The following is a 27,856-nucleotide window of genomic DNA, read 5'->3' as shown; positions in this document are numbered from 1 at the left end:
AAAGAAAGATTGCGCCGCTGTCAGTTTCTGTGTCCTCCTCCTTCCCGTCCTTGATTCCCCCTGCTTTCTCCCTCCATGTCTCACCATGCCTCCATCGATCTTCCTTATTTCCTCCCTCTCCCTCCTTTTTATTCCCATGCTACCAGAGGAATGGCTGGTTTGTATTTCCGTGGAGGAAGAGAAGCACAGAGGATGGATGGGAGGTTGGTAGACAGAGAGGGAGAGATGCTCTTTCGGTCTAGTGTATTTAATCAATTATGTTCTCTTGCTCCCACTGGCAACTCGCCACTTGATATTCTCTCTCTCCTGCAGTCGTACACACGCTCACAAGTGGCCACACACTCACTCTCCATCTCAGTAATTATTCCTTCCATTTGAACTGGTTGCAATTGAACAATGGACACAGGAGCCAGTCATACTTTTTCACGATATTTACCTGGTAAGATGATTTTCAGAGAACAATAGTTGTAATGTGACCTTTGCAGGTGGTTGATTTGATGCTTGTGTGAGGTTTCAAGCATAGATTGAAAATTTTCTCTGGAAACGGTCTGAAACATGGGCATCTGGTGTGCTTTATACTAATGTGTGTTTGGAGAAAGAGAAAAATACACACAAAAGTCAGATTTTTTTGGACTAAATGTAACGTTAAAAATGCTGCAAGAAGTCTGTCAGGATGATCAAGTCAACAGCTAAGTGCACCCAGATGACTATTTCAAGCCCTTGAGCCCTTGTTTAAACCTAATTCACATTTTATTGTGTTTCTAGAGGAATGTGTCTTTTTATATGGAACCCCAGAAGCCCTGTTGGTGGTCTATGACAGCTTCACATGTAGTTGTTATCACAAGACCTGGTGCTTACCATATTTTCACTTGTGGCCCTTGTACGCAAACCTGGCTGTGCCCCATGTATTTTACACTAAATCACAGAAGAGGACATCCTCTCAGACCATGGTATTAAAGCAAACATTGGAGCCCATCTCAAGATGATCTATACCTCAGGGCTGCTCTGAAGTGCTTTTATAGCAGATATCTTGGGAGAACACTTAACAGTCACAGACAGAAGCCATCAGCATAGATGAATGATTTAATAATGCATTACAAATTGTCCACACACGAAAATCAGCTAGTTTCTCAGCAGTTTATAAGCTGGTGTTTTTTTGGAAGTATTAGGTTTTCTGCTGGAAACTTCATTTTAAGCTTTAATTATCCATGTAAGTAGTTGCTAAACACGCATGGGTTTCCTTTTATGTCAGTTTTTCAGTTGTCTTTTATATGCATTCATCCCTGGGAGCTGCGCAGTATGCTGTGTAGGTAATGGATATACAGTAGTTAGGTTACATCTCAGCTAGACTTTTTGAGACAAAGTAAAGGGAGGAGGTGGTCCCAGCTACTGTGGGGATCCAGATTGGTGACCTTTTGAGTTGCTAGCTTGTTTCTCTAACCTTCCAGCTAGTGCTGCAAGAGAGATTTTTCTAATTATACCTTCATCCTGCAGCTCAGAGTTGTTAAGTGCTTCCTGAGCATGTAGTTTAATATTTTAACATCGTGCACACACAGGGTCTCTGTATAGATTTATGATTTAATTCCTGTTTTAATATTGGAACAGATTGAATATGCACAGACTTTACCCTTAATGATGCACTCTGGGTAATGATGTCGTACCAGGAAGTGAATTAAGAGGTGTAAACATGAATAATATGTGTGTGAGAGAGAGTGCATACACAAGGAGACACATAGGAGAAAGGAAAAGAGGGGGGCTGGAATAAGGTAAAAAAGAAGGTTTGAAGGCCAGAAATACTGACCTGTAATAGCACCTATAAATAAAATTGTTGTGCCATGTTTCTTTACTTTACACATTATAATATATAGAGCTAATGATGGTCTGGTTATATACACATATTTAGTAAAGATACATAAAAAAAAAAAGATAATGCAGTTTGTTGGAGGTCATTCTGAGCAAGATCTGTCTGAAGTGGCTCTTTAGAGCTTGGGCTAAAGTATGATGCAAACTCTCTGAAGGGCTGGGACATTGTGCCCATTGGTATCCTTGTGTCTGAAATAACCTTTCTCTTATTTCATTAATCTATTTTGGGTACTCATACATCTCTTGCGAGTTGGTCATCATTGTGTTTCTATGGCTTTTGTTGCAAAATATGCATCATAAAATTTTATGGCTTGTCCACAGCAGAAACCGACAAATAGCTAATAGTTGTTTTTGAATGGTTAATTCATTTAATATATTCATATGAAAAACATTTTTTAGTGAAGGTTTAACTTGTCCACATATTTACCTCATATTATCATCCTACTAAACTCACATCAATATTCTGTATAAATACAGTTTCATTTTTCAGTGGTTATTTTTATTTTTTACATCGAGTTTGAAAGTTATCTGCAGCACATGTATTGACTTTTGAAAATTTAAATGCCTTGTGAATCTAGAGACTTTGACATGATTATTGTCTGTGATCAGTGTTGTGGAGCCGTTCTGTTATCTCAACATGTTCCCTCTCATGTATTGTCTTGTGTCTCCTCCAGCACTGGGATAGTGTGTCTAATTTAAAATTTCTTTCTGACTATGAGCTCTGATATTCAGATTGGTGTTTGAGAATATATAATGCAGCATTTTGTGATAGAATAAGACAAATAAACACAAACTGGCCTGGTCTGCTTTCTCTATGTAAAGTACAGTGTATAGTTTATTATTTCTTCCCAATTTCTTCCCTAATAGAGCAAACACGGAACAATTTTTATAACCCAGTATCAACAAATTAACCCCATGAATATGTTCCACTTAGTGCATCAAAAAATCTTTCATGATGTATTTTAGGTTCTTACTGAAGCTATTTTCTCTATGTTCTTCATCCACATTGACATTTGCGTTATTGTATTGTTGTGTCTATGTCGTTGTATGTAAACCAGTTGATTTCTGCACCTCTGGGCCTGTGAAACCACTGTGAGTGTGTCCTATATATAGGTATGTGTGTGAGACTAATAGCAGACATCAGAGAAGCCTACTGATTCAGGGCACAAGGTGACCCTCTCACAGTCTCACATGAACACATGAGCACAAACAAACACACAAAAAGACACGGCTTCTAAAACATCCACTCAGCATTCTTGTGCTTCACTTTATACTGCTGTTAAAAGAGGGTACAGGTGCTGGATAGCAGAGTGTACACATTAATACCATGAGTCTGTGAGCATGTATTTTTGTCAGTGTTTGTGTTTTGATATTAATGGGCTGCAAAGGTTAACAGCAGGGGTTTATAGAAGGAGACAGGTGAACATGAGAGGGCAGTCCACTTTATACTTTACACCATTTCCGACTCTGTGTGTGTGTGTGTGTGTGTGTGTGTGTGTGTGTGTGTGTGTGTGTGTGTGTGTGTGTGTGTGTAGCTGTGACTCAAATGTAACAACCAAGGTGATATTACTAAAAAAAAAAAATCTATGAAATTGTAATGGGAAAAGAGCTGCACCTATTGGCTGACATCAAAAGATGAAAGCACCATACATCAAAGAACTGATGTATAGTCGAGGATTATTGCCAGCAGAGATTATATTTGAGTTGCAGATATTTGAAGTTATACAGTAACAAGGGTGCTTTATTCTCCAAGTGTCAACTAAAAAGCAGTCACCTCCTCTAAGGCTGCCAGCAGTGACCTAACACTCTTCACTTTTCTAGCCAAAAGAGCCTTGTTCATCTTTTCAGCCAATTAAGGGATCTTATCCTGCCCACTTGATGCAAGCATTGCAAATTGGGTCCTGTCTACTAGTGCTGCACACCACTAAAGCCACAGCATTAGCCAACTTCAATTCAAAAGCTAATCATGTTATTGCAGCCTGGTAGTTTTTTGATACCTTGCTGTATTTGCATATACCAGTCCATTATGTGCAGCGTTGTTAGTGTAAATACTAGTGGACAACATATTAGAAATAGTAATTTTGACTACAGCACTACAACAAATACTAAGTGCAGATTCAGAAGCTAACATGAGAATTGAGTTTGTGATCAGAGCAGCTGGGTCAAATCCCCCAACCATCTGGGGAAATCTTACTAAAACCGAGGAATAGGAAATACCATTTCCTACTTCATTAAAGGCAGTTGCAGGACCCTTGAGCATGCAGCATAATCCCCAACTGCCAGTGGAGCTGCAGAAACACACTGGTTGTGTTGTGATGTCCTGACATTGGACTTAAGTCAGTCTGTGCTATAACACTATGACACTATAAACTTTGTTCTCACTTAATTCTAGACACCAACTTCATACACAGACACACACGTGATGTTTTCAACACATTCTCCCTCTTATATTCACACACACACACACATTGAGATACACAGGCAAGATGGTGAATATTACAAAAATATAAATATAAATACCCTAAACTTAACCTTAGGCTGACTTTTAGTGTCTGTCCGTGACATTTTTACGGCAAGACTACCTTGTTTTAGAGACTTCAGTTTTGTTCATTATAGAAAACCTACAAAGTTTTCGTGTCTTCCCTGCTCCCAGGCAGCGTTTGTGTGTACTCATACATGTGTGTCGGCACTTATGTCTTTAAAATAGTCAATTTAAGTTCAAGGCCTTCAGGCTGAGTGAAAACCTTGTAGGTTTAAGTGGAAAAAAAAGGCTTTGTAAGCATGTTTGTATATCTGTCTTGCAATGTGGGGGGGTTGTGTTTCTTACAGATGTTGTTTCTGTCGTTCTTTCAGGTTATCAGGGAGTAATGTCCCCGCTCCCATCGTCAGCAACAAGAACTGGCTCCGACTGCGTTTTGTGACTGATGGCAACCACCGTTACCGTGGTTTCAGTGCACATTATCAGGGTAAGATGTGATTACATCCCCAGAGACAGGCCTCTTAATGCACACACTTAAACACACTCAGACTCATAAATGCATATAGGGTACTCGTTTAAAATAAACAGGTCTTTTTATACTGTATCTGCAGATTTCTTTGCATTAATTAATGACAGTCCTTTTCAAGCTTGTTTTTATTTCTGTGCCCCTTCCTTCCTTTTTTCCCCGTTCATTTTTCTGTGTTCTCTGTGCTGTTTTCTTTACTTTTCAACTGACAGTTTTCTCCCTATCATCTTGCCTCTAACTCCCTTTAATTATGCTTGTTGAATCCAATCTTCCTCTTTCTTCTCTACTACAGTTGCTCTCATTTTCTCCATCTTTCTGCATCTCTCCTTCTACCCTTCTGTCTACAGTTCTCTTGCTTTTACTATTGCTTTTCCTCTCGGATAACTTCTCATAGGCATCCAGTCAGATTTCTTTGACACAAAACCTAACTGGTGGAAAACATTTGGAAATTTTTTTGGCCATATCCATGTCTCCTAGCAGTGATAATAAGAGCTGAAGTTTGGAACAACTGCACAGATAGGGTTTATGTTTATGTTTTATACTATACTTGTTGTTAATGCGCTCCAATATTTTGTTTTAGTCACCTCTTATTCTTTCAAAAACAATTAGTATAGTTTTTTTAAACACTGTTTTTGTGAATCCATTAGTGGTGCATAAAGTTCATTCAGCACAGGGTCTGGGGCTGTGTTTGCTATTTTCAAGGCCAGAGGGATGTGGTGCACCTGCAACATAGTTGGAAACAGTGTGTGACTGATAAATACTAGCAGAAGTTGTTTTATGGGCTGGTATCAATCACAGTCAGCCAATCAGCTTCTCTAATCCACTCTAAATGAAATACTAAACACGTTATATTTGTGTTTATTGTTGTGAAGTAAAACTAGTGTAAAGTCGGGGAAACAGTACAGTGTGTCTGTCACTGACATGGTCTGAGTCAGCGTGCAGCACAAGCGTCATGCTTGACATCAGATTTTCCTTGTGCCACTTGATTACAGCTGACACACTGTACCGCTGCTTTCACTTCAGCACAGTCAAGTTCACAGCAAGTTGCTAAAATACCAAGCAGAATCAGACAAGAAAAATAAGGTGTGCACCCATCCAAAATGCCAGCTCTCACAGGAGACAAGGCACCATGTCCTACAAACCCAGCCCTGTTTGTGTAGTTTGTCAAAGAAAAACACGCGATAATGTGGACACGTCATGTTGGTGGTTACATGTCATATTTTGGAAAGACACAAAACAGACATGTCAGAAAATGTCACACTCAGAGAATACAACTGCAATGTGAGTGTGTTCCACAAAACTTTCTTTGTTCCTCCTTCCCTCCCCTCTTATTTCCTCCTTTCAACATCTTCTTACTCACATTTCAGTTTTCCACTCCTTTTATATCACCACACAATAGTGCATTTTTCAAACATGCTGTTTGACACTGTTTTGTAGCAGGCACTGTATGTTTTGCAACACTTTAACTAAAAGCATAATTACTTTTTTATACTCTGCGTAGAATGTCATCCATTCATCCATTCATTCATCTCTGGACCATTTAGTCCAATTCAGGATTGCAGGGGGGCTGGACCCAATCCCTGCTGACATTGTGCTGGAGATGGGGTCCGCCCTGGATAGATCACGGGGCTGACACATAGAGACAGACACTCACGTTCACACCTATGGGCAATTTAGAGTCACTAATTAAACTAACTCCAAACTGCAAGCTGGAGTACCCAGGGAAAACCCACACAGACAGAAGGTGTAATATATTTAATATTTGATATAACAAATAATATTTGAGTCATGAAAAAGTCCAATGAATGTGTTTTACATGTTTAACAAAAATAATTCAATCTGTGTTCTCTTTAAAGAATGTTTAATGCTCATTGAAATTAGTCACTATAAATACATAATTTTGTAAAACCTTCTTTATGACCCTGTAAATTCTGTACTATATTTGCTTCTTGTGCCACTGGCAGGACTCTGGTCTATTAGGCCACTTAAGTAATTGAAACTGCAATTAATTCAGTGGTGAATTTGTATTAACTCTGCATAATTTCCCAATCTGTGGGTATGACGAGTTTATTAGGTCGGCTATGGCTCCATTTCACACCTCATGGTAAAAGTTGCTTGTGTTTGATTTTAATGAATTGCCACTATGGGAGCATAGTGGAGCATTTAGTGAAGACAAAATAAAAAAAAAAAAAAGTAAGAGGAACAACCACATAAAAGTTCAATCTAGTCAAGGCATGATACCATATGAAGTATGTGAAAGTCAAACCATACATTTAAATATATTGTTATTCATATACACAGTGAAGTATATGCAAAGTTTTAGAGAGGAGCTTTAAAATTAAAAAAAAAGCCATTATTGATCTACATCCCTCTTTCCTGTTTCATTCTTCTCTCTTGTCCTTCACCTTGACCCTCCTTTAATTGTTCCCCACTCTTCCTTCTTGCATCTACCACTAATCCTTCTCTACCCTCTCCCCACGTCTCCTTCATTCTTTTTGATTGATTGACTGACAACCTGACCACTCCCGTTGAGATTTGCTTTAAATTGGTTTAATTGATTTTAATTGATCTTAATTAGTTTAAAAGGTTAATCAGCATGTTAATGAGGGGTGCCAGTTTGATAGGTTAGTTGATTAATTAGTTGAGTTCTTAACAAGCTTGTGATTGATTCGCTGCTTCCTGTCAGCTGTCAGTCATCTCCATTGACTTGTTGGCTCTTAGACACCAGCAGAAGGTTGGGTTGGGTGGCTGTAAAATGTGCTTTTAATTGGAACCTCAGTTGCTAATTTGAAATCTTTCACACAGTGAAAATGTTGCAAAAATGTCAGTGTATCTCTAAAATCTAGAAACAACATAAATTTATCCACAAAACAACGATTAATACCTTGAAATATTGTCGTTTCTGTGGATCGCCTCAAGCCAGTTCCAGATGAAAAATTAAAGCATTATCTATTTACATTATCAGCTATTTATATTGTATTTTTAAATCAATTTCAAAATCTGTGTCGTGAGTCGATATGAAGTGAGGATTTATAATGTTCTTATATGTCACTGCCTCTACTGACTGCAGATGTCTGGATCTTAATTGATTTCATGTGTTGTGGAATCACTGGAAAGAAGAGAAATCTTACAAATATGTTTTTTTTTATATGTGTTTTAAAGTATCTGTGAAATTATTTCTGCAATTATTAACTTTAGCACAGTGTATTATTTTATGTTCTATTCCCTTTGTTTCCAGTGTACTTCGGTCCTTTTCACTTGCATGAATTATGCTGTACACCGGTCAAATTTACTCTTTCTCTTGATCTTCATCAGCCCCACTGTGTTATAAACAGTTCCACGTAATAATATTCTACTATTAATTCTTTACTTAGACTATAATTCCACCATGAAAACCATATGTTGTTCTGGTCTACTAAATTCTACTTGTCTCTGGGAGAATAAATTGTAATGGAAAAGCCCTTGGGCAGGGTTATCTTAGCTTAGTGGCAAACACTGTATGAAAACAATTCCAAATTTGTCTCTAAGAGACTAAATGAACAAATCTGCTTTGGCAGTGCTAGTTCAGTTTATAAGACACTGCTATGAGACCTCAGAGGAGACATTTGGCTCTAGGTGCTGCCAGCTAGCTGGACAGACTGTCAGTGTGTGTGTGTGTGTTTGTGTTTGTGTGTGTAAGGTCAGCCACTTGGCTCATAAAACCCTCCTCATTCTGCGGCTGCCCAAATTATCAAGTTCTGAATTAATAATAATCTCCTAATGATTTATATCCAAATATGCAGAGCTTGGGGGGGGGGGCGGTAGAGAGACAGCAAAAACAAAGAACATAACAAAGGAACAACAGAGAAAATGAGAGAGAGGGGAGGTAGTAAAAAAAGTGAAACACTGTACTGAAGAGATTAAAAGAGACAGAGAGGCTCACAACCAATGGAGAAAAATGAAGGAGAGGCCATAAAAGAGAGATAGCCAAAGAGAGATTGAGGGTTTAAGAGGATTAATCATTTGGCAATGAGTTTTGGCCAAATATATAAAAGTATTAACATTAAGAGTTTTGCTGTCCCATTGTTGTAAATGGCTGTTTTAGAGCACTTTAGTGGAAGAGACTCTGTGTGTCTCTGTGTGTGTGTGTGTCTGTGTGTGCGTGTATGGATGGCTGTGTTCTTAGACATGAATTAGTGTATTTAGTAAAGCAAAGCCTGCAGCTCCTCTGCCTGGCTAAACAAAATTTACAGAGTTAATTGTCCATTTGAATGTTTAATTGATGTTTCAAGATGATTTACAATGGCAGTGTTGTAAAACATGCCACAGGCTATATGTTGATGTCTTACATTAAGTGAATTAACCATTTTAATTCAAATATATCTCCCAAGGACATACAGTAGTATTCTTGTTAAAATGAGAAATCCTTATTACAATATTTTACATTTTATTCCTCTAATTTCTAATTGATCACAGTACAGTACCATTTACAGATATTTTAAAATATCTGTAAATGGTACTGTATATTAGGTTAAATACTATGACAATGAGTGTTTTAGAGATTATTACAAATTTATTACACAGACACAGGTAAACATTCAGCTTATTTTCTGTAGGTCTGTATCAAGATATGGCACAAGTTTGAGCTCTTTAATGCAACTAATTTCAACATGTCTAATTTTGATAATGGGCTGGTGATAGCTTCAGGCTAAGAGTTCCCTTGACCAAAGCACGAAAACAGATGCTCCATTGTCATGCATCGTGACGGTTTTTTAACAGTCATCTTCCAGATGTGGCTGGGTGTGTTAAAGTATACTCTCACCCCCAGCAAATACACATGTAGGCCACAGCTGGAAGTTACAATGTGTTTTCAGTCATTTTGCCTGTTACATAAAAAAAGAACACAATTTTACAGTGAATTTCCCCCTTAAAATAGGTCAAGTTTTACTATTTTTCTGGGGCATACTTAAACCAAAAAGAAAATTAATTATTCATAACAAGAACTGGGAAAAAGCTATGGACAGCTAGGCAGTCCACGAGTCACTCTACAGCCACTATAAGTTACAGTCATTCAGTTAACTGCTCCTCCAACTCAAAATATTATGCAACAAGTGCCAAAATATTAAATCTGTTAAAAACTGTATGATGAACATACTTATTGTAAGTACTGGATCTTCGTTACCAGTGTCAAGTAAAAGCGTAGCATGTTTAGTCAGTCAGTCAGCCACTTGGGCTGGCAGTTATGCATTTAGTCAGCCGGCCAGTTGAATGGTTGCCAGAGGTTCCATTTACTGTACAAATTTCAGACTGAACCTTAAGAAATAACGTCTGACTCTGAACATTAACATTACACAAAGTGGAGCTGGAGGGGGCAAAAAAGTAGGGGTGGAGTGATCCTGCAAAGTCAGGATGTCACAGTTTACGTGAAGACACAATGATTAAAAGCAGAAAATGACTTTAACCTCACTCTAATCCCCATGTATTAATCTGTTAAATAGAATTAACATAAAAAGTAGGATAATTATTTGAAGAAAATGAGATAGCAAAACACAAAAGGTTGAGAAGAGTCAGAGATGACTGAGGAGATGAAATTCAAGGAGAAATGTAGAGGATTGTTTAAAAATCCTTAGTACTGCACCATTGCAGTTTTTTGTGTAATATATAAATGTGATATTTTTTTAAATGAAAGATCCAGCAATACATGTTTTATTATATTGCCTGAAAGGTAAATGTTAGGGGCATTGTATGTAGTTATTGCAGGTCGATGATGTTCTCTGCTTTTTCAGTAAATGTTTTGCCATCTCCCCAGTGGTGCATCAGTATAGAGGTAATTCATCAGTTTGACTATAGGTGCAAAGCCAGAACAATTAATACAAGTCTATGAAAACCTTTGTAAATATGAACCTGTATGTTAATGTTGATAATGTTTTGACAAAAAATACAATTTTGTGTTTTGCTGGTATTGATTGGCTTGACAAGTCTGCATCTCTCCTGATTCACTATTTGCTGAAAGCAGAGCTAGTACTCTGAAGGTCTCTTTTTGCATTTCACAGCATATTTTGTATTTTCACACACTGAAACAGAGCATAAGTCCCAGAGTATCACACTGTGATAGCAGGTGCATTTTCAAGGTGTTGCAGTGGCAGGGTCCAAATAAATGTCAGTTTTCCACACAGTCTTCCTTAACAATTTTGCTTTTTTGCTACAGACATATGAGCTCTGATTATTATACAGGTCGTGTCACTTTAAATGACAAGCAATCTTTTCTGCATAAAATAATCATGGTACAGTCATCCTTCAGTGACAGCAACTGAGGTCAGTTGAAATTCATGTCTGTCATCAAGCTGATTTAAAAATATTAATGGAAAACACCCTTAAATATTTCTAAAAGCACTTCTGCATCATAATCCACTTATCCACTGTTTGTCCACTGTTTGTGCACAGGATCAGTGTGTTTCAAACACTCATATTTTTGTTGATCTTGCTGACAATTTTTACTGTAGTCACTGGGTAATCACTTACAACAAAGGTAATCAGCTAACCAAGTGGTCCAGACAGAAACAGCTGTTGGTGGCAATTTCAGCCCAAACTACCTTCAACAAAAAGGAGGCTGCTGCAGTACATCCTATAAAGGTCTCAGCTGGAATAAAATGGCCTGATCAAACATATTTCTGCTGTTGCAGTCCTTTTTATTATAGTAATCAGCTTGTATTGTTTGGTGAGACACAGGAGACTGTCTTGCTTTCAGTCTGCAATAAATGTCTCTGTGGTTTCGGAAATGATCCAGAATGGCTGGTTTAATGTAACCAAACCAGTGGTCATCCTGTTTGAATTCAAGGTAGCGCCTTTAACTCAGTAGGATTTTTTCATTCTTTCAACATCCACAATTTGGGGAAAAGTATTTTTTTTTCTCCAACATCAGCTCAATATTACACATATCTGTAAAGTAGAGCTGCAAAATCTTCACCCACTACAACTATCCTGTCTGCCCCCTTGTGGCTAATATGGGATATACCTGTTGATGATTCCATGAAGATTATTGATTTACACTCTATCCTTTATAGGTATTGTGTATATGGGATGTATCTGGGGTGCAACCTCCCTACTCAGATGTACTCTGTGCTGCAATAATTACTATGCTGTGTATACTCTAGTGTTTTCTGCTCTGTATATGTGCCTGTGCATTGACAAGCAGGTGTGTCTGCAGGTTCATTTTAAGTTGAGGAATCTATCAATATACAGGCTTTCTTGTGCACATCTGTTGATGTCTTTTGTCATCGTCTGTACTCAGCTGTGTTTGTGTGGATGTGTGTACCCATTCGTGTGTTTGCGCCTATTTGTCTGTTGCCTATGAGTGTGTCAGGTCTGTTTCCTTTCCTGTGGCAGAACCTACCAATCACACCCCTCCATCATCTCTCTTCATTACGTATTCATGAGTTTCTGTGTCTGCAGGGCTGTGATTGGCTCTTAATGAACAACTGACGGCATTATCAGTCAGCCAATGCTATGGCAACAAATAAGTCAGTCAGTACAAAAGAAACAGCAGTCAACCACTGGTATGGAAACATTATTCAACTAGAGCAGTGAGACAGTATCCCCCTCAGGGAGGTTGACATATTGGATATTGTCGCCTGCATGGTATCTTGGATATGAGTCTCATAATGTACTTGTGATCAAGTGCACACATCTTTAAATACTAATTGCCTTGGACAATTACCTCTAAGGAAAACGTGTATTTAACACGTTAACGGTACCATTGAGTTTTTGTGTAAATAAATCTGTAAGTCCTTTTCTATGTCAGCTAGCTTAAGAACCATTAGTCAAGCTGAGAACAGAGACACTGCTGGCCTCAAGGGGTTCATATGAGCTCATAAATCTCTGAACTACCCCTTTATCATCTTTTATATTATTTGGGGAGCTTGCATTTCACCATCAGTGGCTTTCATTGTTGACTCTATACTCTGCTGCTGCTGTGTCAAAAGGCCCGCTGGCACTTAGATCATTACAGTAAGTATAGCTCAAGTTGTACTTGTTGATTCAACGCAGATAGTTTGCATAGATGCAGTCTAGTGATGCAGTGTGATTGCTGGTCTGGGGTTACAAAATATCTCATCAGATATGGAGGATGTCTGCAGCACTGACAATCATCCTCCCCCACTGATTGCACTCACTAATTGCATGTATTAAAATTGTGATTAATTCTGTGTAGGCAGAGGTGTATTGTATACTGAGCATATACTGAGTCATAAATATGTCTGTTAATACCTTCTGCCTACTAAATGTTGCCTTAGAGGCAGCTAGATACACTTTCACAGCAATACATTTGGAAGTCTTTTATGCAGATATCAAATGTGACACATTCAATTATAAACCATACCGTAGATTTTATGTCACTTAAAGTAATCATGTAACAATCTGGGAAATTAGATAAGATCAGTGCCACTGTTGTGAAATAGTTAATTAGCTCAAGTTAAACATAAGTACTGACAATCATAGGAAAACAGCTGACCTGGCAGATATTAGTGTTGCTGATCTGCTGATCTGACTCTTGTCTCCAAAGAAAATAACCATATTTCCCAAAATGCAAACTATAACTTTATTTTTTATAAGTACTTGCTATGAGAAACACTAGTTTACTAATGCAATGTGTCTATCTATCATTAACATGTGGCGGCTACATGAAACTTCCACCATCTCTTGGCCACCCAGCCCAATTCAAACTGCCACGATTCTTCCCAACAAAACCACTTTCCCTCACTGTTGCCTATTATCCACATGCATTTGAGTGATCAGCAACATGTCCATGTTTGGAGCTGATTTTCTAAAAGCCTTCAATAATAATTCATTATAGATTCTGCATTAATATGGCAGCAGTAAATATTTGCTTTCCTGTACAGATACATGCAAGCAGAGAAGCTGGTGAGATCTTTCAAAGTATGTGAAACTTTGCAGGTAAAATCATCTCTTTTAGAGACTGCCTCACTGTTTCACATTACCTGATAATATTGTGATTAATAAGGAACTATGACTAAAATAAGCGAGTCACTGAGTCTTGCCTTGGGTATTGGAATAGCTGCAGGTTTTGGTATTACATTTTGGTGCGCTCTGTTAATAAGAGAGTAGATGCTTTGAAAATATGAAGCCTTCATGAGACACTGCGATATGCTTCTCTTATTAAATATGACTCACTGTCTGTTTATTTAACTAGGTTTTACTCAAGTGTTTATTGTGTCATTACAGAACTTTAGTTCAGTTCGTATTTATTCTGTTACTAGTTAGATATATTTTTTGTTAAATATGCAAAATGTAGTTCATAAATATGGTTGACTTAAATGCAGCTGCCCTTCCATCTGTTGTTTGCAGTAGAGCCGCTGCTTGTAGGCTAGAATATTAACATGGGCATATTTAACTTTGATGCATATTCACACAGGACTGGTTTATGATGCAAATTAACAGAGGCTTGATACAGTGAATGAATTTGCAAAGGCAAAAACTAATTTGACTTTTAACTGTTTTTTTTGGCCTGGATTCCCTGATTTGGCTGCCTAACTAGGGGAAAATACCTTTCAAATTGGATTTTAAGAACACAGATTCCCCTGGTTGCTGATAGTGTGTTAATGATTGTTCCTAATTTCTGTCAACTGGGAAATTTTGACAAATAAACTTTAATCTGAAGGTAGTTTTACATTTACGTAATATATTTATTTTGCTAGGATTTTTTTATGTACAGAAAAGATACTAACAAGCCAATGTCAGAAGAACCAATGGCTTTTTACATCTAAAATTGTTCATGTCATCTCTGTAATGCGGTGGAATAGTGACAGTATTTACTCAGCTCTTTGTTGTTTCTTTCAAGCTATACTTTAAATTCAGCTGTCTGTACTTGTTCCAAATTGCTTGTGAAATGACCTGAAAACTTAGAACGAGTGGGGGGGCGTATGAATCACTGCTCTTAAAAATTAAAAATAAAATGTGGTGAAAGATGCATTTTATCTGAGAGATTGCAGATACTGTATCAGTTATCAAGTGAACCCCCCTTATTGTGAATAGAGATGACACCGGTGTCAGAAATAATAAATGTCATTCTTTGTGTGGGTGGATTGTTGTGAAGTTAGTTTTTTCTGTGTATGTGTGGTGCTCATAGGCTGCTTTAAACAGCTATGATACATGAGCTGCTTGCAGCAAAGTCATTAATGGATCATTTACACAATGGAAATTATTTCACAATTTAAGGAAAATTTATATTTGTCCTTGATTAGTCTGACTTACTGACACAGAACTGCTGCTGTAATTATTTTCTAACTTGAAAAGGAAAAAAAAAACTGTGTAACTGTGTGAGTATAGTGGTGACATCATTCTAAATGTGAACCAACAATATTCTTATAATACATGAAGGCCTACAGCTATTGTGCTTTTCAAACGTCATCCTAAAATGAATCACTGTGCTATAGGTTTTTTTTTTTTTTTTTTTTTGACCTGGAGGTATTACAGTAAACCTTTTAAAAACATAAAAATGTGAGACTTTTAATATACCATAGTAAATAGACATGATTTTTGTTTTAGTTAAAACTCTATAAAAATAACTTGAAACTCAAAGGTTAGCTTTTAATTTGTGTTACCGCATGTTGTTACATGTTGCTGTATAAAGAGGTACATTTGGAATAGGGATGTGCATTATGTTACCACTTTATAATGTAAAAAAGGACAGTTTACTGTTAAATATCTGAGGTTCACTATATTATCTATTGTATATATAGTACTTAAACATACTGTTATAATGTGTTGGTGTATGCCACTAGTGCTGTAGCTGCAGAGTAAATTAGAACAAAAGAAATCTTCCTTCTTAGCAAATGTATTCATCTTAGACTTTGTGCTACCATCTATTTTACAAGATTAATTAGGCACCCTCTAAGTCATTTTTCATTCAAATTGAATATTTTAGGATAGGGGTCGGTAGTTCGCCTTTGTCACACATGCACACACCATACTCACACATATACAGATGGAACCATATTAATGTTTTATGCTTCTAAGTTAACACAATAATGCACGAAGGGAGCTAATGTGCAGCAGCTTAACGTTAGATTAATTGTTTGCATATTAATTGAGTTAAAGCAATTTCAGCATTGTAAGTAGAACACAGCATGTGCATTTGTGTAGCCACGGTGGAACATCAGGATAATTGCTGGCATGTAAAACAACATGATGATCTATGCGCTAGAATGTACTGTATAACATGAAAACATGTCATTATGAAAATAACGTCTGTCAGACACCGATTAAGGTGATTTGTCATTCAGGACAAGATATGTTTGTTTTTGTTTTCATTTGTATGTTGGTAAAGTATTCATTAGTTTTTAGAGAGTAAAAACAAAATCGGAAAGAAAAGCAGCTGGAGGCAGTCCAATTGAGATTACCCTCAGGGAATTTAGTTTTTATTATTGCATAAAGTTAAATACAGATCCTACCCACTCACTTTGTCTCCTCTATGCTATCTTTTAATCGTACATGCTCAGCTGAGCTACAGTAACATTCAGGATAACATGGTTGGCCTTGTATTACAGTTTCATTGAAATTATGTCACCCATGTTAGAAAACAGAGCTCATGCCTAGGGAGCTCCTTCTGTTACTTTGTCTCCTTTTGTGTTTGATTAACTCTGATTAAACAAATTGTTTATTTTCTAACATACTATTATCTGAATTCTTTGATTACAGAGCTGCATCATTGTCATTTTGATTAAAGCTGCAATTTCCTATATCAGCTTTTGTTGAGAATATGATGGGGCTTCCAGCAAAACACCTCGACATCTGATGTTTGTGTCTGAGTGACAGTGAGAGAGAAAGATTAAGCTTCTTTATGAAGAAAACCCATGAATGGTGCTATTTTTTGAAATCAGTTTTCCTACTTCCCTTTTTTGCTTCTGCCTTTCGCTTATTGTCTCTCTCCTTGCCCCTCTTCCTGTCTGTTTCTACCATTTTAAAATTTGCTTTGCTTTCGTGACTTTCTTTTCTGCTATACTCTTCTCTCTCTCAGCATTGTGAGTGAGAAGAATTTGCCATTTTGAAAAATCCTTTGCAAGGTTTCATATTTTTTTATTTCTACTTTATCCAGTCTATGCTCTGATTTTTCTTCTTTTCTCTGTCCTGTTCTCCTCTGCAGTGAAGCGATCAGTAGATTTTAAGTCACGGGGCGTTAAATTATTCCCTGGCAAAGACTCCAGCAACAAGTTTTCAATATGTGAGTTCACATCTTAATGTCACTTTGGCTAATGAACTAACGTGCAATGGCTTGATTTGGCTTGGACTGGCTTTGTGTTAATGTTTAGTTTTTGCTTTGGCTTTGCTTTTCTTAATTTTCTCTCTTAAAAAGGCTGTTCACGTCAACACTTTGGTGCCTCTGATTGTGACAACACACAAAGACAAAGCTCAATTCACAGAGTTCTAAAATATATGTCTGAATCTTAATATGTGTCTTTTTGTGTGTTGAAAACGCTGCAGCCTTTATAAGAGTGTGCTGTTGCATGGCTGCTCTGTGTTTTTGTTATTTGATGTCATGTATATGTATTTTGGTCATGGTGTCTTGGGTTACGCATGCTTCTTCATGGTTTGCTTTGATGTATTTAATCACAGCTTGTTCTGATAAGCTTATTCATGCCTTGATTTGGCTTGCTTTGGGCTTGTTCAGGGAATGTGAATCAGCTGTTGTAATATTGTTTACCGCCCCCTTTGCTCCATCTCCTCCTTTCTCTTCTCTTCTCTTCTCTTCTCTTCTCTTCTCTTCTCTTCTCTTCTCTTCTCTTCTCTTCTCTTCTCTTCTCTTCTCTTCTCTTCTCTTCTCTTCTCTTCTCTTCTCTCTCCTCTCTCCTCTCCTCTCCTCTCCTCTCCTCTCCTCTCCTCTCCTCTCCTCACAGTCATTTGGGTATCAATGACATCCCCCTGCCACAGAGGCCAGTGTAAAACTTCAAAAAGAATATGTATATATGTATATTTCCAGTTACATCTACATTTAAGTCAGGGTGTATGATGCTATATAACAGCAAGAGTAAGTGAATTCCAGTTTTTCGAAATAGTATTAAAATCAAAAATTCAACCTTTGCCAAAAGTTCCCCATTATTAATTCACTAATGTTATATTGGAATGTCCACAATGTTTTCCAATTTGTGTGAAAAGACTAAGTCTCTTTGGAAATTAACTCTTTAATTAGACACCCTGAAGTGAAATTTTCAAGTGTAAATGTACAACTTCTTTTACTTTTGGCTGCTCCCTTCAGGGGTCGCCACAGCGAATCATCTGCCTCCATTTAACCCTATCCTCTGTATCCTCCTCACCCACACCAACTATCCTCATGTCCTCCTTCACTATATCCAAGAACCTCCTCTTTGGTCTTCCTCTAGGCCTCCTTCCTGGCAGCTCTAACCTCAGCATCCTTTTACCAATGTATTCACTGTCCCTCCTCTGAACATGTCCAAACCATCTCAATCTGGCTTCTCTGGCTTTTTCTCCAAAACATCTACCATGAGCTGTCCCTCTGATGTCCTCATTCCTGATCCTATCCATCCTGGTCACTCCCAGAGAGAACCTCAACATCTTCAGCTCTGCTCCCTCCAGCTCTGCCTCCCGTCTTTTTCTCAGTGCCACTGTCTCTAAACCAGACAACATTGCTGGTCTCGCCACTGTCTTGTCCACCTTTTCCTTTCATTCACTTCTCCTCCATTCCTCAGGCATCCTCTCACTCTCCAAGATCTTGTTAAGTAGCCCAGTCAAAAACTCTACTGCCACTTCTCCTAAACACTTCCATACCTCCACAGGTATGTCATCAGGACCACTCTTCATCCTCTTCAACGCCTTCCTCACTTCATCCTCACTGATCTTTGCTACTTCCTGCTCCACAGCAGTCACCTCTTCTACTCTGTGCTCATTTTCCTCATCCATCAACTCTTCAAAGTATTCCTTCCATCTTTCCATCACACTTGTGGCACCTGTCAACACATTTCCATCCCTGTCCTTAATCACCCTAACCTGCTGCACATCATTCCCATCTCTGTCTCTCTGCCTCGCCAACCTGTACAAATCCAACTCTCCCTCCTTAGTGTCCAACCTATCATACAAATCCTCATACACCCTTTGTTTGGCCTTTGCCACCTCTACCTTCACCTTACACTGCATCTCCCTGTACTCCTGTCGGTTCTCTTCTGTCCTCTCAGTGTCCCAGTTCTTCCTAGCTAACCTTTTCCTCTTAACACACTCCTGAACTTCCTCATTCCACCACCAGGACCAAGTCTCCTTATCTGCTTTCCTCTTCCCAGGTGACACACCAAGTACCCTCCTACCTGTCTCCCTGATCACTTTAGCTGTAGCTGTCCAGTCATCTGGAAGAACCTCCTGACCTCCCAGTGCCTGTTTCAGCTCCTCCCTGAAAGCCACACAACACTCTTTTTCAACTTCCACCACTTGGTCCTCTGCTCTGCCCTTGTCCTCTTCATCTTCCTCACCACCAGAGTCATCCTACACACCACCATCCTATGCTGTGTGGCTACACTCTCCCCAGCCACTACTTTGCAGTCACTGATCTCTTTCATATCGAAACGTCTGCACAAGATGTAATCAACTTGTGTGCTCCTGCCTCCACTCTTATATGTCACCCTACGCGCCTCCATGTTCTGGAAAAATGTGTTCACTACAGCCATTTCCATCCTTTTTGAGAGTCTACCACCATCTGTCCTTCTGCATTCCTGTCCTGCATACCAAACTTTCTCGTCACCTCTGTTTCCCTCACCAACATGTCTGTTGAAGTCTGCCCCAATCACCACTGTCTCACCACTAGGGATACCCTGGATCACCTTATTCATCTCCATCCAGAATTTCTTCTTCTCTTCTAACTCACATCCTACCTGACCACTGACAACATTCAACATCACAACCTTCAACTTCCAGCTTCAGACTCATCACCCTATCTGACACTCTCTTCACCTCCAGAGCATTCCTAGCAACATCCTCATTCAGGATAATTCCTACTCCATTCCTCTTTCCATCCACACCATGATAAAACAGCTTGAACCCTGCTCCTATTCTAATAGGCTTGCTACCTTTCCACCTGGTCTCCTGAACACGCAAGATATCCACCTTTCTTCTCTCCATCATATCAGCCAACTCTAGTTTTCCCTGACAAAGTCCCTACATTCAAAGTCCCTACTCTAAGTCCTACATTCCTGCCCTTCCTCCTCTCTCTTTGCCTACGAACACGCCTTCCTCCTCTCCTTCTTCGACCAACAGTAGTCCAATTTCCACTGGCACCCTGTAAGTCAACAGCACCAGTGGCGGTCGTTGTTAACCCGAGCCATGACCGATCCGGTATGGAAGTCGTATTTGTGATTCGCATGTTTGATTTGGCTTAAATTTTACATCAGATGCCCTTCGACGACCCTCTGCATTTACCTGGACTTGGAACCGGCAGATGAATACACTGGATTGTGTCCCCTTGTGGTTGTATTCAAGTGTAAATGTACTAATGGTTCATAAGTCATTCGATTTCCTGAACTGTAGAAATGGCCACATAATGAATATGATTTCATTCCATTTAAAGCCCCTTCAGCATGCATAAAAAGCATGAAAAATCTCCAATAGCAGAACAGTCCCTGTGTTGCAGAATCTTCACTTATTAAAGCTGTCAGCACCCACTTTAACCTCAGGTAGTTTACATTTATTTTACAGTGAAGTCAAGTCCCTATTTATTTCTTGCTCACTTCCTGGGATTTTTATTGTGCCACTTTCTTTGTCTCTCACCACATACTCTCACCCATTATATTAATGTATGAAGGTTATACAAATACACACACACACACGCACACACACACACACACACACACATATATATATATATATATACACATATATGCAGCGCAGACATTTATTGCACTTGAACACATGGCAGAACAAAAAGATGTTCACACATGTACAGGCTTATACAAAAGAAGACCATACTTGTCACTGTCATTAATTGGTTTGCATGCTTGTTAATGATGCATTTATGAACATCTTTGATTCCTCATTTACTCATCTTGTTTGTCCACTTTGTGTACATGTGAGTGTGTGCATATATGTTAATCTCTAAATGCTGTATGAGCTGATGGGCTGAAGACACAGCACAATGATGTTGTGCATTGCAAATCATCAGGTTTCCTGAAAGGTTGGAGAGTCATGGTCAAGACAGGATTCTACCAATGTGAATTGTTATTTTAATAAGGCTGGCTCTGATTGGTTCAAATTTTATTTTGGCCTGCTCTTATTGGTTTAACTCGTCAGTGACGCCCAAAACCTGTGTTTTTGTCTGTGTGTTCGTGCCTATTTGTATGCTGTCGCAGTAGGTATGCTTTTGTATTTGTACTGTATATGTGTGTAACTATGTGTCTGTTGTGGGCTTTGTGCGTGTGCACACAGCACTGATACTGTAACCATTCCCTCTGTTATGGTGTTAATAGTCCAGATGGTCAAATTAGTCGCTCCAACAAAGCAAAAAACTATCTAACAAATACACACACACACACACACACACACACACACACACACACACACACACACACACACACACACAATCACACACACCATCCACCTGCTGGGTTTGTTGCTACAGACTAAACATATATATGCATGTTAGTTGCATAGCCCGAGAGCTTTGGTAAGAGGGTGTGTGTGAACACAGAAAGCAGAAATAGACAGTATTATCACACTTGGACTTACTCAGTGTTCATTTTAAATAAAAAGCACTGTGGAAATTCATATTAAAAGTCTGATTGAAAAACAAAAATACCATTTGCATCATAACTCAATAGTTTAAACATATGCTAATGTGTTATGCTGACTTGGAGGGGCAGCTAATTTCCATTTTCTTTCCATTTTTCTCTTTTAGTAAACCCAGCACACAAAATGAGCAGTTACCTGTCTCAAATATAACTTTTAGACATAAAAGATGTCATTAAAGCTGGGTGAAGATGACTTTCAACTGACTGGCTGACAATGTAGAAAAAAACCAAAATAATGAGGCATGAGAACATTGTATTAACCCAATCAACCAAGATGATGTTCCTTTACACTCAAACATAACAAAATAAAGGATCATTGTTTTCTATTTTTTTTCTTTAGTAATAAGCTGATTATTATACTACACCAAACTACATGATTAGTTGCATTTCCCTCTGAACTGAATATCGGTCCATGCATTTGAATATCAAAATACACCGCAGGGTGTTCTTTATGCTGTATAGCTGAAGTAAATAAGCACACCACGACAGTTTCTCACTGTAGTATTATTCTACTGACACCAGACATTAGGAAAGGATGAGCGCCTGAAAAAACACACTTAAAATGCAGAATGGCCTCGTTTTACATCTTTGGAGTGAATGAAATCTGAGAACTAAAGGATTATTCTCATAATTTCACTCCCACTCGTTAAGTGTTTGAAAGTTTAAAAACTTTCAAACACTGAACGGTCAAGTTTTTTTTAAATAAAAAATAAAATATAGCTGAAGGGTTAATTGTATGGAAAAGGAGGCAGGGGAGGAAAATATTAAGAAACCATCCATGCAGGCAAATAAAAAAAAAAACACACACAAAACAATTGTAAAACAAAGAAAAAAAAAAAAAAAAAAGATAGCAAGATGTACAGTGCTATAATTAGAGAAAGAGACAAAGAAGAGATGCATCATGTCAGATCCTTTTTTTGTGATGTCGCAGTCTCAAAGTATTTGTACAGTTTTGTCTTTTGTCTCTGTTCTCCCGCTGTGATGTTTGGAGTGTTACTGTCAAGATTAGCTCTCGTGTTTCTGAAAGAATTAAGATTGTATCTGGAGTGCAGTGTCGTCCCTGTCTGTCTACTGAACTGTCTAACCTGTTTGTCTCTCTATCTTCTGGTCTGCCTAACCCATTTCTCCTTCCAACTGTCTCCTGCTGCCTCTAATGTGAATCAGTGGATGAGGCAGGAAGGCTTCAAAAACTGAAACTAAAAGTAGAGAGCTTGAAATTTTCTGGGGAAGACCTGTATTGAATGAGATCACCAAAAAGATGGACAGTTTTAGCTTCATGCTATGGTGCTAAATGGTAGCATGTGTACACCATGGCTACACAGTTTACATCAAAATTACTGCTGTAGGCTACGTATATTTGGGTGTATGCCTCATTCTGACCAGTGTCTGGCTCTCCACCTGTTTTGTCTCTCTGTGTAGTAAACGAAGGTGGGGTGAGACAGGCATCCAACTCCTGCCCTGACCCAGGAGAGCCAGAGAATGGAAAGCGCCATGGCAATGACTTCAGGTACAAATTGCATTCATACATGTGCATGCACAAACCTAAAATTCCACATTGATGCGCACATGCACACACACATTTGTACTGATTGATATTTTATTTTTTTTATTGCTGCTTGTCTGTATGTTTGACTTCCCTGTGTATATGATTGTATGTATGTATGTGTTTTTGTGTGTGTTTGTGTGTGCGTATGCTTCTATAGTATTGGCAGTGTGGTGCAGTTCAGTTGCGGGGAAGACTATGTTCTTCAAGGCAGTAAAAGTATCAGCTGCCAAAGAGTGGCTGATGTCTTCGCAGCCTGGAGTGATCACAGACCAGTCTGTAAAGGTAAGAAATGGTTCCCCTCATGCATCTGCACAAACATACAGTACAAATTACTGACAAGAGGAAGACTGTAATCACAGATGTGAACATAAGAAATCACTCAACCAGAGCAGCCCATACACACTGCCTGAAAATATTGCCAGTGTGTTGCCCTCGTCTCTCCTCAGCATGAGTTTTTGTTGATCAAGGCCGAGTTTATAGTGGAAAAAAAAAAATCCCAATTCTGTTTCAAGCCTCTGGCTATAGAGTTGTGAAACAAAACACTCCATAATCCAATGTTTGCAGTGTAGCACCTCACTAACATGCTGGGAGTTGTGATAGTGATTGTTCAGGACCTAAAATTACACCCTTTATCATAAACACAGTATACTAAAGGTAAACTACTGTAAGCAAGCACCAGGTATGATCATTCCTGCTTACTATACCTTATAAATCAAAAAGCAATTTGCAGTACAAGTGAGTAATCTGCTCATATGTTAGTGCAGCAGCAGAAGTGACTAGATTTTCATGTTTGATTTACATAGTGGCAGGTGTGCATTTTTCATTATTTGTCTAAGTGCTCTGATAATTAACACATTTGAGACATTCATTCTTCAGCTTTCCTTTCTAGTTCTAATTTCACATCTGCCCCTTTTTTAGTCCCAGACTTACAATGCACACACAGACACACACACACGGCCACATGCACACAGGGAATGAGACACAGAGAGAGAGTGTGTGTCATGTTAAATGCCAAAGTCATTTGTCACGTCTCCCTTCACCAGGCTTCAGACTATGGCTGAAGACACATACTTTAACATAAAAACCAGTATTCATTGGGTGCGGGTCTCTGTGTGTGTGTGTGTGTGTGTGTGTGTGTGTGTGTGTGTGTGTTGAGGGGAAGACAGAAATATTTTAACACATATCTAATAATCACTGAGGTCTAGAACAGGAAGGGAAAAGGAAGTAGAGAAAGAGAAGGTGAGGGCTGGGAGACAGAGGAAGATGAGGGAAGGAGGGAAGGAAAAGCTGAAAAATGTCACACCTACTCATTCTGCTTAAAATATAGTTTCTGTAAAAGTAAAACTCGCTAAATCCATCACAAGACATTAGCATATGAACACCAGCTATACTCTAGAATAACATTTTAGCAAAAACTAGATTCACAGTTTTCAGCTTCAGCATTTTAATCTTACTGTGGGAGGAACCTCAAGAAAACACTAAATCCAGCCAGACTTGGATGATGATTTGGTCATGCTTTATTGTCTAGAACAGAAATGATAAAGAAATTATGTTTCTATCAACCCTCTTCCACTGGGAAGTCAAGGTAAAAGGTGAGCTATAGAACAGCACCCAGAGAGTGTGTAGGAGCTCGATATATTACTCAGGCACACCTGAACAGGCCAGATGCTGCTCTCCTGCCCTCTGATTAAAGTCTTCTAGCCTTAACTATTGCCATGGGTTTCACCTATGAACCAGACACAAGGGGGTGGGGGACTGACCTTCATTAAGCCTTTTGTTACCATGGCTGTACAGAGCCTTGTAAGCCAGCTGGATATAACCTGACCAATACTGTAGGGATATGACAGTCTCGCTTGGGCACCGATTGGTCCCTGCCAATCAACCTCATTATCCAACTCATTATGAGAGATATTGTAATGATGATACCCTCTCATTGGCTCTTTAAGGTTGTTAATCGCGGTTAATGGATTCATCATCATTAAATACTTTATAATGACCAATTAAATGTCGCTACTGACATTAAGCCAATAAAGTCTTGAATTTACCTGCATGTGATAATGGGCTGAGCCTCCCAAAAGGGAGACGGCCGGTGACATTAAAAGTCACTGATGTTCTCCCCTGAAGCAGCGAATGGTTAAAAAGGATGACCTCTATCACTGGGAAACAGAGTCATCAGTCCCCAGTCAGCAGGGATGTTTGGAGGGAAAGTATGTGGGCAGGGTTAGACACTTTCACAGAAGTACCAGAACTTCTTAGTAGCAGGTGTGCAGTGTTAATGCTCTGTTGAATTTAAAACACATCCACTTAAATTCCCAGAGCAACAATTCAGTAAGTAACTTTTTGACAAAGCCAGGAAGTGCACCATCCAGCTCCTTGGTTGTTGCTAAGTAACTAGTGATTCTGTGTTAGTTAGAGCTTTGTTATTTTAAGTATCTCACAATGGAGGGCACTGTTACTCCAATACGGTCTTCTAATACAAGCTGCATGCACTCAATTTATGCTACTCTGTGCCAAAAGTCAACCAGTAGGAACAGTTATTCATATTTATGGTTCCTAGTTCATGTCAGGATCTCTGGGAAGTCTACCTTTAACCATTGATGCTGTTAATGATCCACAAACCATGCCTCTTTAAACAATAATAGTGTTGAAACAGAAGATACAATTTTTCTTTTTACAACTCATGCAAGTACTGCTCTGCTCTGTGTCATTGATATGCAGGATGTCTCTGTCCCACTTTGGTGAAACAGAAATGCCTCCATCTTCAAGAATCCCATAAATCCCAGAATAATAACATCGAGGTTGCTTGAAGGACAGAATACAGTACATGCAACACTGGAATCATATCTTTTTCACAACAATGCTGGGGCTTTGTTTGAGCTATATGCCAAGATCACTCAAAAGAAAGAAACAACAGAAAACCCCAATACAATGAAACTGTAAACATTGCAGATATAGCTTTTAAAGCCTGAAATAAGGTGTTTCAGTGGTGGTGGTGGCTTAGCTGAAAAACACAAGACAAGAATATAGAGATTGCTCATCAATTTTAAAATCTTTACAGCAAACTATGTTTCCCCTTAGGGACACAAATCCAATATTGAAATTCCTAAAATAAAAATGCTTCAGAGACAAGAGTGAAAGGTCTAAACGGTGAGTAGAATAGACCTTGCTGTTGTCTAGAAGTGGTCTGTGACTCTTATCATTCATTTTTCTTATGTACCTTTTTTACCAGTAAGTAACCAGGCAGAGCTGTTCTCAATTTGGAGTAATGAAATGACCCAAAAGTGAAAAAATATGCAATGAAAATGGCCATGTGCCTCTGTTTGCACTGGACGGACTCAGCAAGTGCATGAAAATAAATCTAATTTTGGAATGAGTTCAACAGGTTAGCTAGTGCGGAAGACTACAGCAGCCGTGTTTGTATTACTTTACATCTGAATTTGATCTTCAGTGAGAAAGCAAAGTGTTCCTTAAAGTACAGTGTCCTTATTTAGCCTACTTTGTTTCATCCTGTTGAGCATAAATGGAATGAGCAAAAAGCTGTGTCTTTCTGAACGCAGCTCAGATTTGACCTTTACATCCAGAGCAGCCAATAGCTAAAGCTACATTCATGAATAACATTGAGAGAGAGGCAATCTGTCAGGAAGCATCAAGCCAGCTGACTTATTAAGGGGTCACTTCTGTCAAAACACTTAAATATGGCTAAATGTGCCTTTTGGAACATTAGAGAGAAAATAAAGTGAATGTATCTTGAAAAATTGCCCTTTATATCACAACAGTTAACCAATAGAAAGGGACAGATAAATGTAAAAAGACAGGGAGAGGGACAGGGTGGTTATCACTTTATTAGACGAAATAAAACAATTACAAAACTAAATAAAAATAAACTACAAAAACAGCCATCAAATTGCCTTCTGTCCATTCGTACAACACTTTATGAGAGAGGGAGTCCATGTGGCACCTTGATTAATGGACAGATGGCAAGGCCACTGAGCCAGCTCGCTCCCTGTCTGATTGTGTGTGTGTGTGTGTGTGTCAACTCCAGGGGGGTTGACTTGATCTGCCTGTATATACTGACTCGATGAATATGTGTCACGGAAAAACACACACACAGACGTATACTTGGCGCACATGTTGACTTCAAACAGGGAAGAAAAAAGGAAGGAAGTGCAGAAACTGAATGTAAGACATTGTACAAACACTACACTAAATGATTGTGTCTGAACGTGTGTGTGTGTGTGTGTGTGTGTGTGTGTGTGTGTGTCTGTGTGTGTTTGTGTGTGTATACCCATTAAAGCTGCAACCAGAGCAATAGCCATAGGAACACTGTGAGCCAGCTTAATGATGTCATCAATCATCCTCTGTGTCCATTGGTCAATCTGTCTGCTCCTGTAGGCAGCCTGTTATAACAGCCAGTTTCGGCCTTCCTGGAGGAACTTCTGATCTCTAATCCAACTCAACACTGTGATCAAAGCCTCAATATGGCAACAAGAACATTATAAGATATGTTTCACAAGTCTGATTTAGTTGAAGTGTATTAACTTTTAAGTTTTCTGACATTGTTGTAATTATCAAATTTGCTAGACTTGTTGGTACCATAAAAACTAAACTGTCAAATACGATCCCAAGAAAGGGGTACCTGTAATTAAAAATGAACATGATAACCT

General features: G+C 38.7%; 1 protein-coding gene across 1 annotated transcript in view; it reads left to right on the top strand.

Annotated features, from left to right (window-relative positions):
- The window catches only part of LOC113126194 (CUB and sushi domain-containing protein 3-like), a 274,111-nt gene that overhangs the window by 150,183 nt on the left and 96,072 nt on the right, over positions 1 to 27,856 (top strand). Inside the window, exons 6-9 of the mRNA XM_026300093.1 lie at positions 4,717 to 4,829; positions 17,008 to 17,085; positions 23,066 to 23,153; positions 23,350 to 23,474. Of these exons, the coding sequence (XP_026155878.1) occupies positions 4,717 to 4,829; positions 17,008 to 17,085; positions 23,066 to 23,153; positions 23,350 to 23,474 (404 nt within the window). The remainder of the gene's footprint in view (positions 1 to 4,716; positions 4,830 to 17,007; positions 17,086 to 23,065; positions 23,154 to 23,349; positions 23,475 to 27,856) is intronic.

Source organism: Mastacembelus armatus, chromosome 11, assembly GCF_900324485.2.
Source record: "Mastacembelus armatus chromosome 11, fMasArm1.2, whole genome shotgun sequence".
Taxonomy (NCBI): Eukaryota; Metazoa; Chordata; class Actinopteri; order Synbranchiformes; family Mastacembelidae; genus Mastacembelus; species Mastacembelus armatus.
The sequence above is the reverse complement of the archived record's forward strand: the minus strand, read 5'-3'. Positions and strand labels throughout refer to the sequence as shown.